At 35.9% G+C, this 13433-nt stretch overlaps 1 protein-coding gene across 1 annotated transcript; it reads right to left on the reverse strand.

Moving 5' to 3' along the window:
- Positions 1–7467: 7467 nt before the first annotated feature.
- On the reverse strand, positions 7468–8097 carry LOC118734705 (piggyBac transposable element-derived protein 4-like). The gene is made up of 2 exons (XM_036464412.1): positions 7656–8097; positions 7468–7615 (listed from the first exon to the last, which is right to left on the reverse strand). Exons 1-2 carry the CDS (start codon positions 8078–8080, stop codon positions 7561–7563), a joined length of 480 nt encoding a protein of 159 aa, XP_036320305.1. The 5' UTR covers positions 8081–8097; the 3' UTR covers positions 7468–7560.
- Between the last annotated feature and the right edge of the window lie 5336 nt (positions 8098–13433).

The raw sequence follows: 13433 nt of genomic DNA on the forward strand, positions 1-13433 counted from the left end.
GGTTATAGACTAAAAATAATTCGGATATGTCATGGGGGCGTGGCACCTCCCATACAAACTGAATTTTTCATATTGCATATGAAGAGGAGTTTGCAGTAGAATACTAGAACTTGGTATGGAGATAGTATATGAAATCAGTCCTATACTCAGTAGAAAAGTGGCGGTTATTGGAAAAGAGGGCGTGGTCCTCCTTTACATGGTGAAACTTATATAATGCATATTTCTGCATTGATTTATAGATCATACAACTATACACTATCGTACAGAATATCTCTAGATATATTTGAGGAAGGATATAGAAATTATTTGTGGAGATTTATGTTAGTAATACTTTACTGTAAGCGAAAAAATTGAGTTAGTGGAAAAGAGAACCTTGCCCGTAGTTGAAAATAGTCTTGCAATTACGTATAACGATAAAATGTCCAAAATCTGGCCTCTGTGTGACATGATGATTCAGAGTTTTTGTCAAAAACGTCAGGTAGTTTCTGAAGTAATTTTCTGGAACTGTATACACTTAGGTCTCTTTTATGCGGATTTTTTTTTATACGGATTTGAATTTATGCGGTTATTCAAACCATTATTTCGCAGTAGCGATTTTGCTTTTTTCAGAGTTTTTATTACTTTTTTCAGTGTGTAAAAGACAATGCTTCTGATAAATAATTTGTCTTTGTATTCTTACATAATAATAATAATAATAGATTGGCGCTTACACATATGTTAGTGTTTGGCCGAGCTTCTCCTCCAATTTGTGGTGTGCGCCTTGTTGTTGTCACACAAATGGGAGGGACCTACAGGTTTACGCCGACTCCGAACGGCGATTGTATTTTTACGAGAAGCTGTTTTTCATGGCAGAAATATACTCGGTGGTTTGCCTTTTTTCCAAAATTTTTTTTTATGTATCTATTCTTACATAATTCGTGTATTTATTGTGGTATTTTTATTTTTTTGTTAAAATACAGATAAAATTTTATTTATTTCATTTATGTTCGGTTTTACAGGGAATAATAAGTGTTGAAGTGAAGAAATAAATAGTTTTTTTTGCTCAATAATGCCTCACTGGATTTTTTTATGCGGTTTTTTAGAATTTTTTACATGGAGTATCTGAATTTGTGCGGTTTTTGAAAATGCTGGAACGCATCCCTGTTTTTGTATGAAAGTAAAAAACTTTTTTATGCGGATTTTTTTATGCGGCTTTCTGAGGAACGCATGTACCGCATAAAAAGAGACCTAAGTGTATATATTTATTTCTTAATGACATTTCCATTATATTTTGCTACTAAAACTGGGTGATAGCAAGTTCTGGAGGTTATTACTAAGTCTTTGACATATATTGTGGAAAAATCGTTGGAAGCTCATACGATCATCTTGGAAATATCGTTGTCAAATCGCTGTTATCAAAAATATGAGGTGTTTATATTTGTAACAAGAAATGGTGGTGGGTTATGAATCTCCACGTACATGCTTGATATGAGTATCAGTGTTGCCACACAATGTTTTTATTTTTTACCAAAATCAGCGAAAAAAGTTACCAAATTCAACAAAAAATTACCAAACTTATTTTATGTGCAGAACTGTACAAACATACACATCAAGCCCTAACCGCCAAAATAACAGAAATATTTTAGATGCCTTTCTGCAAAAAAATAAAATAAAATGTGAAAAAAATGTCCCTTTCGTTATTTTGGCAGTTAGGGCTCTATATGTATGTTTGTTCTGCACATAAAATAAGTTTGGTAATTTTTTGTAATATGTTAAAACTTATCAAAATATGGTGCGGCTATAATTTTTTCGACCACTGTATGTAGACAAGTGACAAGAAAATATATCAAAACTTCAACACTTGAATGAAAGCTTTCGACTCACTCATAGACAGAGTGAAGTCTCCCGCTGAATGCCGTAACTTTTTGAACGAGAACATGCATATTTACGTAGAATTCAACTCATATATGTATATGGTTTGCGGGTACACCGGTAAATTGATGGTAATTGCAAAGCTGACGAACTGACAGGGAAAGGTAGGACCACCCAAAACCTTCCAGGAAAGGGCACTGTGGATATACTTAGCAATAACACTTTCACACAGTTTGTTAAAGATCAAACCATTCTAGTAGCCAAGGAACGCTGGAACAACATTCCCCTTGCGAAACTTTCAGGATTACCTGATATTTCTATAAAAGGAAACGCTTACGGGACACTTACTAATGTGGAATCAGAACCATTTGACGTGTAAGACCGAATCGAAAAAGTTACCAAATTGAAAAATAAATTACCAAATTACCAAACTTGATAAATAAAGAAAAGAATTACCAATTTTGGTTAAAAATTACCAAAGCGGCAACGCTGATGAGTATCTCTAACCGAAGATTCTTTTCGACCAATTAGCTGTTAGAAGACACATTGTTCGAAAAAAAAGCCACCCATCTGGTTCTATTGTAGCAGATCGAAACCCATGGCATAACGACATAACCTAGGAAAGTTGCCCAAGCAGCTAAACTGTGTTTTGTGTCATGAGGTTATAATATGGCAATGTATAGGATGCAAAAAAAAGTTATGCCTTGTCAATTAACGTTTTAAAAATTAGTCCGCATACGTGCCCGTTGTACTAAAAAAAGCACACTCCCAAAAGTTAACTTTTAAGCTTTTTTCGTTAATTTTAATTCCTAAGTTTGTTTAAAATGGCTTTTATGATCACATAAATAAAATTAGATGTAATAAAATTTCAACCGTTTTTGTTTCGGCGTAAATGGGTTAATAGCCAGCACTTTGTGCTAATATAAAAACAATATTTAAAGATTCGATATACTATATATATGCCTGTTTATACAGATATGGAAAATATTTAGGAATCAAAAGATATAAACAAATGTATATACATAGGTATGTACAGAGATATGCATATATATGTGCACATATGTACATAGGTATGCACGGTATTTGAAAGAAATTTTTGCACCTTTGCAAGTATGGCTTTAAAGTGAGTTTAATAAGAGTAATAGAACGAGGCAAATAAGACTCAATGATCAAAAATAAGAGTCCGAAAGTAGCAATTTATGAGGCGAATTAGAGTTACTTAAGAGCCTTAAAAAGAGTATGAAATTATTCTTTTATAAGGCCAAACTTTGTCTTAAAAAGTCCGAAATGAGCCGTACATGCGGCCAATAAGAGTCCGATATGACTAATGTGACCAACCGTACTTCTTTCGGAAGTACAGTACTTCTTTTTGAGCCGTTGTACTTCGTACTTCGAAGTACAGTCAAATGTACTTCTTTGCAATATTTTGTACTAACCAAGGCACATTGAACAGGTAGAGAGCAGCTGATGTGATTTTTCTTTTTTCAAATTATTCGTTCTGTAAAATATTTTTAATTTCTTCTCACAAAAAATATATATGGTCAAAATCTTTTTGCATGTGAAAACTTTTCGCATATAAAACAAGCGATTGAAAAGCAACTTTTGGAACGTTCACCTAACTCCGCAGCACAAACGCTGATGCCTGGTTCTTGCAAATGATGGATCTATGCTTCGAGAAGCAAACAACATTTACTAAGAAAGAAAGTCGCACCAGTTTTTTTCCAATTTTGATATTAAATTTTTACTTTTTTGTATTTTACAAGAAAAAAATCAGAACAGTTTTGACAGTTTAGATAAGAGAAGCAACAACAAAATACACATAAATGTGGTTTTGCTCTAAAACCTGTTTGATATGCCCTGGTACTACCTTTTAAGTTGAGTTTGCTTTAATTGTTTCGAAAAAATTTTGAAAGGTTAGTCATTTCAGTTAAGAAAGGTACTTATAGATCAACAAATAAATTACGACTTTCAATCACTTTACTTCTCTAGCTGAAAATTTTCATTATAAATGGCTACTCAATCCAGAAAAATTAAAAGGTGTTAGAGAGTTTAAAAATTCTGTGGCGAATCTTACTTGCTGCTGTGGATATTCAGAAACGGCAGTATTGATTCCATAGTAAGCATTTTCTTATCCGGGCAAAATATTAACAATTTCCTTATTAACTATCGTACAGGGCTTATTTTTTGGACACGAAAATGCTCAATCTTTCAAGTGGTTTTGATTACTTACATCTCGCGAAATAGTCTCTTATTGTACTTATCTTAATTTTTGAGTCTGGTGAGAGTTCTCGACCTTCTCTAACTCGCAAAATAAAATTGAAATAATCTCACATTTATCGAGAGTTTAAAACAGTTCAGGTCAGCAATGATTTTTTTAAGTTTTTTTTTTAATTAAATTGTTCCCAGCTTACCAGCGGAGTTTTCAGGGTGCACAGGGTGTACGGTGCGTTGATGATCCTAGGGAGGCTGCGAAGAGTCTCAAAGGAGCATACCCGCAAGAGAAAAGGGCATTCTCAATATACATATATGAAAAAAAGGGTAACTTTAGTGATTTCGACGACTCCTATTCACCTATGATTTTGAGAAAAGGTTTCCTTAAATCCTCCGAAGATGACCAAGACGGAGTGTTTTCGGAATGCTCCGATAATTAATAAGTATTAAAGTTTTCTTTATAATTTTTTTTTATGGAAAAAATGCTAAATTAAAAAATGATTTACATATTATTCAGTAAAAAACATCTAAAAACAGAAAAATCCTGAAATAAATCAAAAAAATATTTGTTATCTTGTATAACATACGTTCCTTTTAGGTTTGGTACCGCTTTGCGGCGGTTCTATGAAATTCTTTGGCAGAACCAGCATATTTTTTAAAAATACATCTGAAAAGTTCTGCGGGATTTCCACTCGGCATTTAATAGCAGAAATTTTTATGACAAATTTGGGCATTAAAAAATATTCTTGTCATAACCTTAAAAAAATAGTCATTAATTTATTTCCAGCAGTCGTCGGCCGCTGTGGTGTAGTGGTAAGCAGTGCGCGCTTCCACTCCGAAAAGCTTGGGTTCAAACCCTGGTCAAAGCAACATCGCAAAAATATAGAAAAAAGGTTTTTTTCTTAACAGCGGTCGTCCCTCGGCAGGCAATGGCAAACCTCCGAGTGTATTTCTGCCATGAAAAACAGCTTCTCATGAAAATACAATCGCCGTTTGGAGTCGGCGTAAAACTGTAGGTCCCTCCGCTCTGTGTGACAACATCAAGGCGCACGCCACAAATCGGAGGAGAAGCTCGGCCAAACACTAACATATGTGTAAGCGCCAATCTATTATTATTATTAATTTATTTCCAGATGGCACTTTTTGAATGCCTTCAATTTTTTTTTAATGCCTAGTGGAAATTCGGCATTAGACAAAAGTAATTGTTTATGCATTAAATGCATTTGAAACTGCCATAACGTCAACAGTTCTTTTTGCGGTGTACCTTTTCAGCAAATTCGGAAACGAGGATCAGTTTCTTCTTGATTGAAAATTTAAATTCACAGACTAGATAACAAAAAACATATCGTCGCTACCATTTTAAACTATCGAATGTGAAAAAATGCATTTTCAATACGATACCTTGCGCATGAGTTTAGAATGATACGCAAGTTGCCAAATCGTCAAAACATCCTGGAACAAAACCTTCTTAGTTTTTTTTGTACTTTAATTCCTGAAAGTTTGAAAAAAATGAAATGATGGTACGTACAGACGCCACATACATACCAAAGCATCTCCTAGTGGAGACACGAACCAAAACACATTTACCTCTATACCTTTCCAACTAGTGGCCGGACCTTAATATGTAAGGTATCGTTTGAAAGGTATTGGCCTATAGAATAACGCTAAATATGTTGGATGTACTCACATGCCCCCTTAAACCGGCAAAAGCAAAAAAACGTTTTTTGTTTCGCAACACTTTAGCCTAATTTTTAAGAATCCGGTTAATCGTTTATGAAGCTTGAATACATTTTCCGAACACACTCTGCAAGACCTTTCCAACGGTGACAGGTAATAAGGTCAATGGAAATAAGGTCAATTGACTTTATTTCCCACCCTGGTGCGAAATAAAGTCAATTGACATTATTACCTTTTCAAAAGCGAAATAAAGTCAACAAAAATTTGGAAATAAAGTCTTTGACGCTATTTCCTCATTCAAATGGAAATAGCGTCAACAATGCTTAAAGTATGTCGATTCATAGAAAAAAATGTTGTTCTTACAATAAACATTGCCCCGTAAGTGTTGTTTTTTAATAGATGAAAAAGGCTTTTGCCAAATCCTCAGTGTTGTGATATTAATCCACACACAATCATGAGCTATCACCAATTGATTCTATTAAAAAAAGAATTTAAATTACGAATATGTAAAAACACGATGCGAGAAACTAAACGCCTGCGCACAGCTGGAATACGAGAAATATTTGAAGAAAGAGTGGAGAAATGATCCATAACTTGCAAAACATTTTTCGTTTTAACAAAAATAAAGCGAACACTATTAAATTGAAGAAACAGTACATGTCCAAAAACCCCGGAGGAGCACTGAAAGAATTCTGTGTTTTAAATTAACATATTTTGAACGAATTCGGAATGTCTAAGGTGGAAAAGAACCCAACCTTTCTATAAGGAAACAATTACAGAAAAAGAAGTTTCTTATTTTAAGGGACATTTTAATTTCAAAGATATGATTAATTCCTAAAATTATTTAACCCTTTATAACTCAACTAAATAAAAAAAGTAAAATCATACGGATTCTAATAGATTTTAGTAAAAAATTAAACACATATTTTTTAATTTTCAAGATTTTTCTTTTATTTGGGGAGGAAACAGCCAAAAAGGGAGTGTAACAGATATGTCACATTATGTGACAACTTCTCCAAAAAAAAAAAAAAAAACACATTAGCATGTATGGAATAATTTAAAGCAATTGTTCTGCTTGTTGTAGCATAAAGCTATACCACATTGTTTACATACCGTTTGTGACACTCCACTGCATCCTGGGCGCTTGCAACGGATTTTCTTCTCGGCCCATACTGGCCAGTGCCCAACTTGGTCTTGCCTAACTGCAATTGGAGGAACATGTTGAGCAGGCCCTTATGCTTTTTCGCTTGAATATCCGCTTCTATTCCACCTCTGCGTTTTATGGTTGTCTTTGTACCTAATTTGCACAGGACCGTAGCAACTTCCAAACGAAAATCTGCTGATGACAACTGATTGTCCTGCACATTATTTTCTTTGCGAACTCTTTTGTATAAGAGCCAAGCATTAGACATTGCAAGATCTAAAAAGTGGTCAAACATGCGAACTTGCCATCTTTTCCTTCTCAACAATATTTTGTAGCGGCCCATGATGCTGTCGATGATATCGATCCACCCATGTGATGATTATACTCGGTCACTATGTAAGGTCGTTCAATAGTAATATATTTTTTGTTGGCCTTATCATAGCGCCGTACTTCGGACTTCGGTAGCTCACCAGCAAAACTAGATGCTAGAGTAACAGATTTGTTGTCCTTCCAAACAACGGAAGCTACATATACTCCTCCCACATTTGCAACATATTCGACGGAGTGCCCACGACCTTTTTTAGAAATATCCTTATCTGTCGGCAATTTACAGTCAGGTATTCTATTTCGACGTATTGTTCCTAAGCTGAGGATCCCTTCCTTGGCCAAATATTCTATCAGTGGCAACGACGTAAAATAGTTGTCAAAATAAAGCCTATAATTTTGATTCCTCGGGATATTTCTGGCCAGTCTCATTACAACGTTTGAGGCAGCACCCAAATCTGGCTCTCCAGGCTCTATAATATTTTCAGCTCCAGATTCTACTTCAAAACTGTACGCGAAACCGCTAGTGTCGCAAAGTACAAATATTTTATATCCCCATTTTTTTGGCTTTTTGGGATTATACCTTTTCAAGTTATTCCTTGCTTTCGTTGAGCAAATTTGCTCATCTACACAAAGCTGACTCTTTAGCGTAATTTGCATACATGTTTCGTTCAATTTTGTCAGTATTGGTCGAATCTTAAACAGCCTATCCGCGTTGGGATCCTCGCGAGGAGGCATTTTGGAATTGTCATTGAAGTGTATAAATTGCCTGATTTTTTCAAATTTGTTTGCTGGCATCGTTTCCTTTATGAAAGGTGTTCCGATTTCATAATTCCAATGTTTCGTCACTCTTGGAAGATGTATCAAAGACATTATATACGTTATTCCAATAAATTGCTGGATATCGATTTCGCACACATGGAAATTCTTGCTGGGGTCCTTTTCTATAATGTAAGTATTGGTTTACTCAGCGATATTCAAAAATAATTCTTGAGGAAATATTTTTAGAGAAACTGGATGGGCGTTTCTAGATCCAAAATATCACTAGGTAGTTCTTCCTTTCCTGAGAATTGAAGTTGATGTTCATTTAGCTCAATACTTTTTTTCTTCCAGACAACATTCTTTAGTTTAATGCGACGTGATGAGCCAGGCTGAGTAGCATTTGCAAATACGGATGTTTGCTCTAAGTCAATATCAGAGTTATTGTTTTCGATTTCATTGTGTCCGTCGCCCTGATCGAAATCGGTATCAAAGTTTAAACTTACATTGTTCTCCGGCTCAAAATCGGGATCGGCAATGCTATTATCGTCACTTTCGAACCCGTCCTCACTATCCTGAAAATTCATCAATTCCTCAAAGATCTGCTCAACTGATAAGCTGCGGGATGCCATTCTGTTGGAGTAAAGCAGAAACCAAGCATAAGCACTTTTAGTGGCCCTTGTACCTCAATGTTACAGAAATGATACAAACACAAATTTTGCTTCTGTGCCGTAATTATGACACTTTTTTGCTTAGTTAGTACAAAACATGCACAAAAATGAACTTACCTGTACTTTTAAACAAAAGATTTTATTAAAAAACTCAATAGTTATTTTCTATGAAATTCGTAAAGAGAGCATGCACGTGTGTTCACTAACTTCACCAAACTTGAAATTGAAATAACGTTTTAGGCAGTAATGCCATGTGTTAAACAAATAAATAACCTGCAATTGTATAAAACGCTTTGTATCAGTGCTGTCACATCAAGTAAAAATAAACCAAATTATTTTTTCACCGTCTTGCATGCTCGGAAGGGGTTTGTAACATATACATGATGCTATAAAGGGTTAAAAAATTCAATGCAATGTAGAATAAAAATATGGGTACCAAATGCAAGAGGAAATTTGTTTAGAATAAAAAAAAAAATAAAATAATAATAAAATTTAGAAGGACGAAATTCGAGGATGTTATCGAGTTTATATAAGTCCTTAACATATAATTTTACAAAAACAAATATTGCGAAATTTCATGGATAAAATTTTAAAAGGACATTTTCAATACTTACCAGTCCTTCTGCAGGTTTTCCTCTTTAATTTGATACCCACACCAGTGATGGAAAATCAAAATTTAAAATTGTGCCGAATTTCTCCGGAAAAATGTGCCTAAATGCAGGTCAATGTGCCAATAAATTGAAAGTAGTCGATAGGTACCATTTCCTTTATGAAATATATTTACAGTACTTGTTGCATATAAGAAAAACAGAAATCTCACAACAACAAAACCATAAAAATCAAAATTTAAAACATTCTACAAAAAATGTTCATTCAAATTTAAAACTTTGTTGTCAGAAATTTTAGAAACTTTTGGGTATGCAGTTCTATAGTTCATTCAATTTTAGATTTGCAAAGTGCAAGTGCGGCTAAGAATTCACGTTGATTTGTAATATTTTTTTATATTTTTGCATTTTCTTTATACATATTGGATGTACAAAAAATTTTAGTATGGAAGAAAAAGTGCAACCTTCAACCAAAAAAGTTCTCAAAAATCAACGCGTATTGAATGGACTATAAAACTCCATACCCGAAAGTATATGCAGTTTTCAAAAAAATTTACGTATGAACGAAAATCATCGCTCAATCATTTACCCTGAACTACGAATTGTAAAAATACAAAGCATAATCCATCAGTTTAAATTTTGGAATTCAGGGTAAGTTATAATATAGTCAACTAGCTATACCCTGCCACGCTTTGCTGTGGCATATTCCTGTTACATGGATTATAAATGATTAACGAAAGAAAGCATACGTTTCAGATAAGTTTGATTTTGCAATACTTGTGTGTAGGTACACAATATTTTTCATTTTCCCATTCTCTACGTAGATATCAAGGCTATCTGGTTTGCCGATGCGCAACATAGATTTGTCCATGTGAGAAGCAATCGGCATCTAAATCTAAACCATACTTGTCCAAAGGTTGACCTTGAGCATTACTGATTGTGATTCCGGGAATCGAATTGGGATTTGCCATCTTTTAAATTGAAATGGTTTATCGGTCGGAATCAATGAAATTCTTCCCCTTTGAAGGGCCACGTTAAAATCTTTGCTTTCACTACGTTGTTCATCAATTTCTTAACTGCTAGTCGCGTGCCGTTGCAAAGTTTTGGCTGCTTAATATTCCGCAACATGATAATTATTGATATTTTCAATTTCAGTATGTTGGGTAATCCCTGGAAGGTCAATCGAGTTCAAAAATTCCGTTGGATAATGAACTGCTTCATTATTTCCACAACGATGTTTATCGATGTACATATACATATATTAAGTATTTCATCACTTTGAATGCTGGATTGAAAAACATTATTGTGTTGATAGACATAATTATTCTTTGCTGCAAGAATAGCCCGTTCACTGAGCCAATCGTGAATCTTATAAATAATTTGAATATCCGGAAACATTCTTTCGGTCAGTTCTCCTTTCGATGTTTCTAAGTTACTAAAATTATCAGGCAATAAAATTCGTCCCAATCTCTAATTGACTGGCAGCTTTCCGTTCCCTATGTTCAGTAATTGTCGCGAGAATACCTAGGCTGCTTTATCGCTCTATAGGTGGACACGCATATTCGTAGTCAACTACAATGTATGTATGTTCGTCTTGCCAAAATGTTGAATATTTCTGGCAAGCATTTATCTCTTCCGCTGGTGTCAATCGAGAAATTACAGGCAATGTTTACGTAAAATCTCCTGCGAGCAATATTAATGCATTCTCGAATGGTTGAACATTTCTACGCAAATCTCCTACCGATCGATCAAGAACCTCGAAAGATTTTTTATGTACCATCATGCACTCATCCCAAATAATGAGTTTACATTTTTGTAATAAGTACTTTTCCCATACCGGATGTTCTGGAAATATTGCACGTGGGAGTTTCGATGATTTGTATGTTGAATGGCAGCATAAGAGCTAAATGAGAAGTGTTTCCATCTGGTAGGTTAGGTTAGGTTAGGTTGTCGCGGTCGTCTATAAGACACACTAAGGCTCAGGGCCAATTGTGATGCCGCATGTTGGGTCATCAACTCCCAATCCCTCCTAAAACCATTTTGAACATTGAACGAATTTTAGAAGATCCCTGATTTCGACGCAACTAAGGTCCTCCAAGTTGTCGAAGAATTGCCTACCGAGAGTGGAGAGTCTTCGTCCGGATAGAGCAGGGCACTGGCACAACAAGTGCAGAATCGTTTCCTCCTCCTCTTCATCTTGACAACTTCTACAGAAGTCATGTAAATGTAGGCCAAGTCGATAGGCGTGCTTGCCAATTAGGCAGTGTCCTGTTATGACAGATACTAATAATCCAATATTGGGCTCATTTAGACTCAGTAGTAGGCCAGTGCGTTTGGCACTGAGCACCGGCCATAATTGTTTGGCAGTTTTGCAGGTGATTTCGTCCTGCCACCTTTCGTTCGCTACTTTAGTAAGCCTCTCGAAGATAAGTAGCCACCTGGTAACAATGTCGCAGATGTTCAAGACGAAGCAAGAGATACTGCTATGTAATTTTTTAATGGAACCTTTGCCACATAAGGAGTGTTCTCCTAGTTCCTCCAAGTTTATCCTTTGCATCTTCTCTTTGGCGCTGTAACCGCATCAGCGATTTTAGCCGAGTTCGACAAAGCACGCCAGTCGCTTCTCTCTGTGCCAACTTACGCCAATTGGAAATGCCACGTGAAGCCAAGTCCTTCTCCACTTGGTCTTTCCATTGCAGTGGGCACCTCCCTCTTCCTCTGCTACCACCAGCGGATTGTGAGTCGAATACTTTTAGACCTGGAACGCGGTTTCCATTCGAACGACACGGCGAAGCCGCGGAGCCGCTGTAAAGCTTATACAGCTAATCGTTTCATCGTCTGCGATACTCATCGTCACCAACGCGTAGGGGCCTGTAAATCTTCCATAAAATCTTTCTCTCGAATACTCCAAGAGCCGCCTCATCGGATGTTGTCATTGTCCATTCTTCTGCGCCATATACCAGCATGGGGGCATGTAATGAGTGTCTTATAGAGTGTGGTTTTTGTACGTCGAGAGCGGACTTTACTCCCGAATTGCCTACTCAGTCCAAAGCTGCACTTGTGCGCTACAGTAATTCGGCATTGGATTTCGATGCCGACATTATTATCGGTGTTATGCTGGTTCCTAACTAAACGAAATTGTCTACTTTCTCGAAATTATTGGGTGGCGCCGAATGAGCTATATGGTTTGAATTCTTTATAACAGGTTTCTTTTTTTACTCTATGCCAACGGGATCCACGCCTGGAAATGACCTGTCAGCAGCGTTGCCGAATGCTTTTGCTGAAAAATCGTCATTTTACCTTGAAAAAATCGTAATTTCGGCCAAAAAACCTCACATTTTTGGTTATAATACTGGGTGGCGCCGAACGAGCTAAATGGTTTGAATTCTCTTTAACAGTTTGGGGATATTTGAAAGAAGGAGTGTACGTTAACAAACCAAGAACCATTCTCCAACTCCAAACCCACATTCGAAATGAAATCATGGCCATTACACCCGAAAAGTTATGGAAAATATGCTAAATAGAGCACGTATGTGCGAAGCAGAGAATGGATATCACTTACAGGATATCATTTTTCAAAGCTAATTGCGAAAAATTCCCCAATAATATACTGTATTTAAAAAAAAAATTATAATAATCGCATAAATAAAAAAGTTATAAACCATTTAAAACATATAGCTCATTCGGCGCCACCCTGTACAACTGGCAACAGTTACGTGCTTGCCAAAGCGCGAACGCTCTGACTCTTTGTTTGATGACAGGAGATACTTCGTCTTGTCTTCGGCGATATCAAAAACCAATCGCTTTGCGTCGTTATTAAACTTGGAAAAGACAGGAGAGACTTCGAAGTTTTTGTTACCGATGATGTCGATGTTATTGGCATACGTCAGAAATCACACGCCCTTGTAAAAAATTGTTCGTGAGTGGTTTAGTTCTGCAGCTCTTATTGTCTTAACATTTGCAATATGCGATCATAAATGCCCTTCTGCTCACGCTTTAATTTGTGAATGTTTCATTAGGCATATAATAGGAGATCAGAATAATAATAATAATCAGATTCTTCATAATATTATCCAACGTAGATGTGTACTTCACTAAGGTAGATTCTTAGATATTTGAAAGTCGGAAAAACTCAACGCTAAAGCAGGCACATTCGCTTTACTCGCAATATAGTACGTAGTAGGCTATGGC

Source organism: Rhagoletis pomonella, unplaced genomic scaffold (assembly GCF_013731165.1).
Source record: "Rhagoletis pomonella isolate Grant_MI unplaced genomic scaffold, Rhpom_1.0 Rhpom_scaffold_00002, whole genome shotgun sequence".
Taxonomy (NCBI): domain Eukaryota; kingdom Metazoa; phylum Arthropoda; class Insecta; order Diptera; family Tephritidae; genus Rhagoletis; species Rhagoletis pomonella.

Bases quoted from the DNA above. Each gene is read 5' to 3' on its own strand.
- LOC118734705 (XM_036464412.1), bottom strand. From the start codon at position 8,080: ATGTCTTTGATACATCTTCCAAGAGTGACGAAACATTGGAATTATGAA. The intron at 7,616-7,655 runs TGCCTCAAACGT...AGAAATATCCCG, and splicing joins GGAGAGCCAGATTTGGGTGC to AGGAATCAAAATTATAGGCT.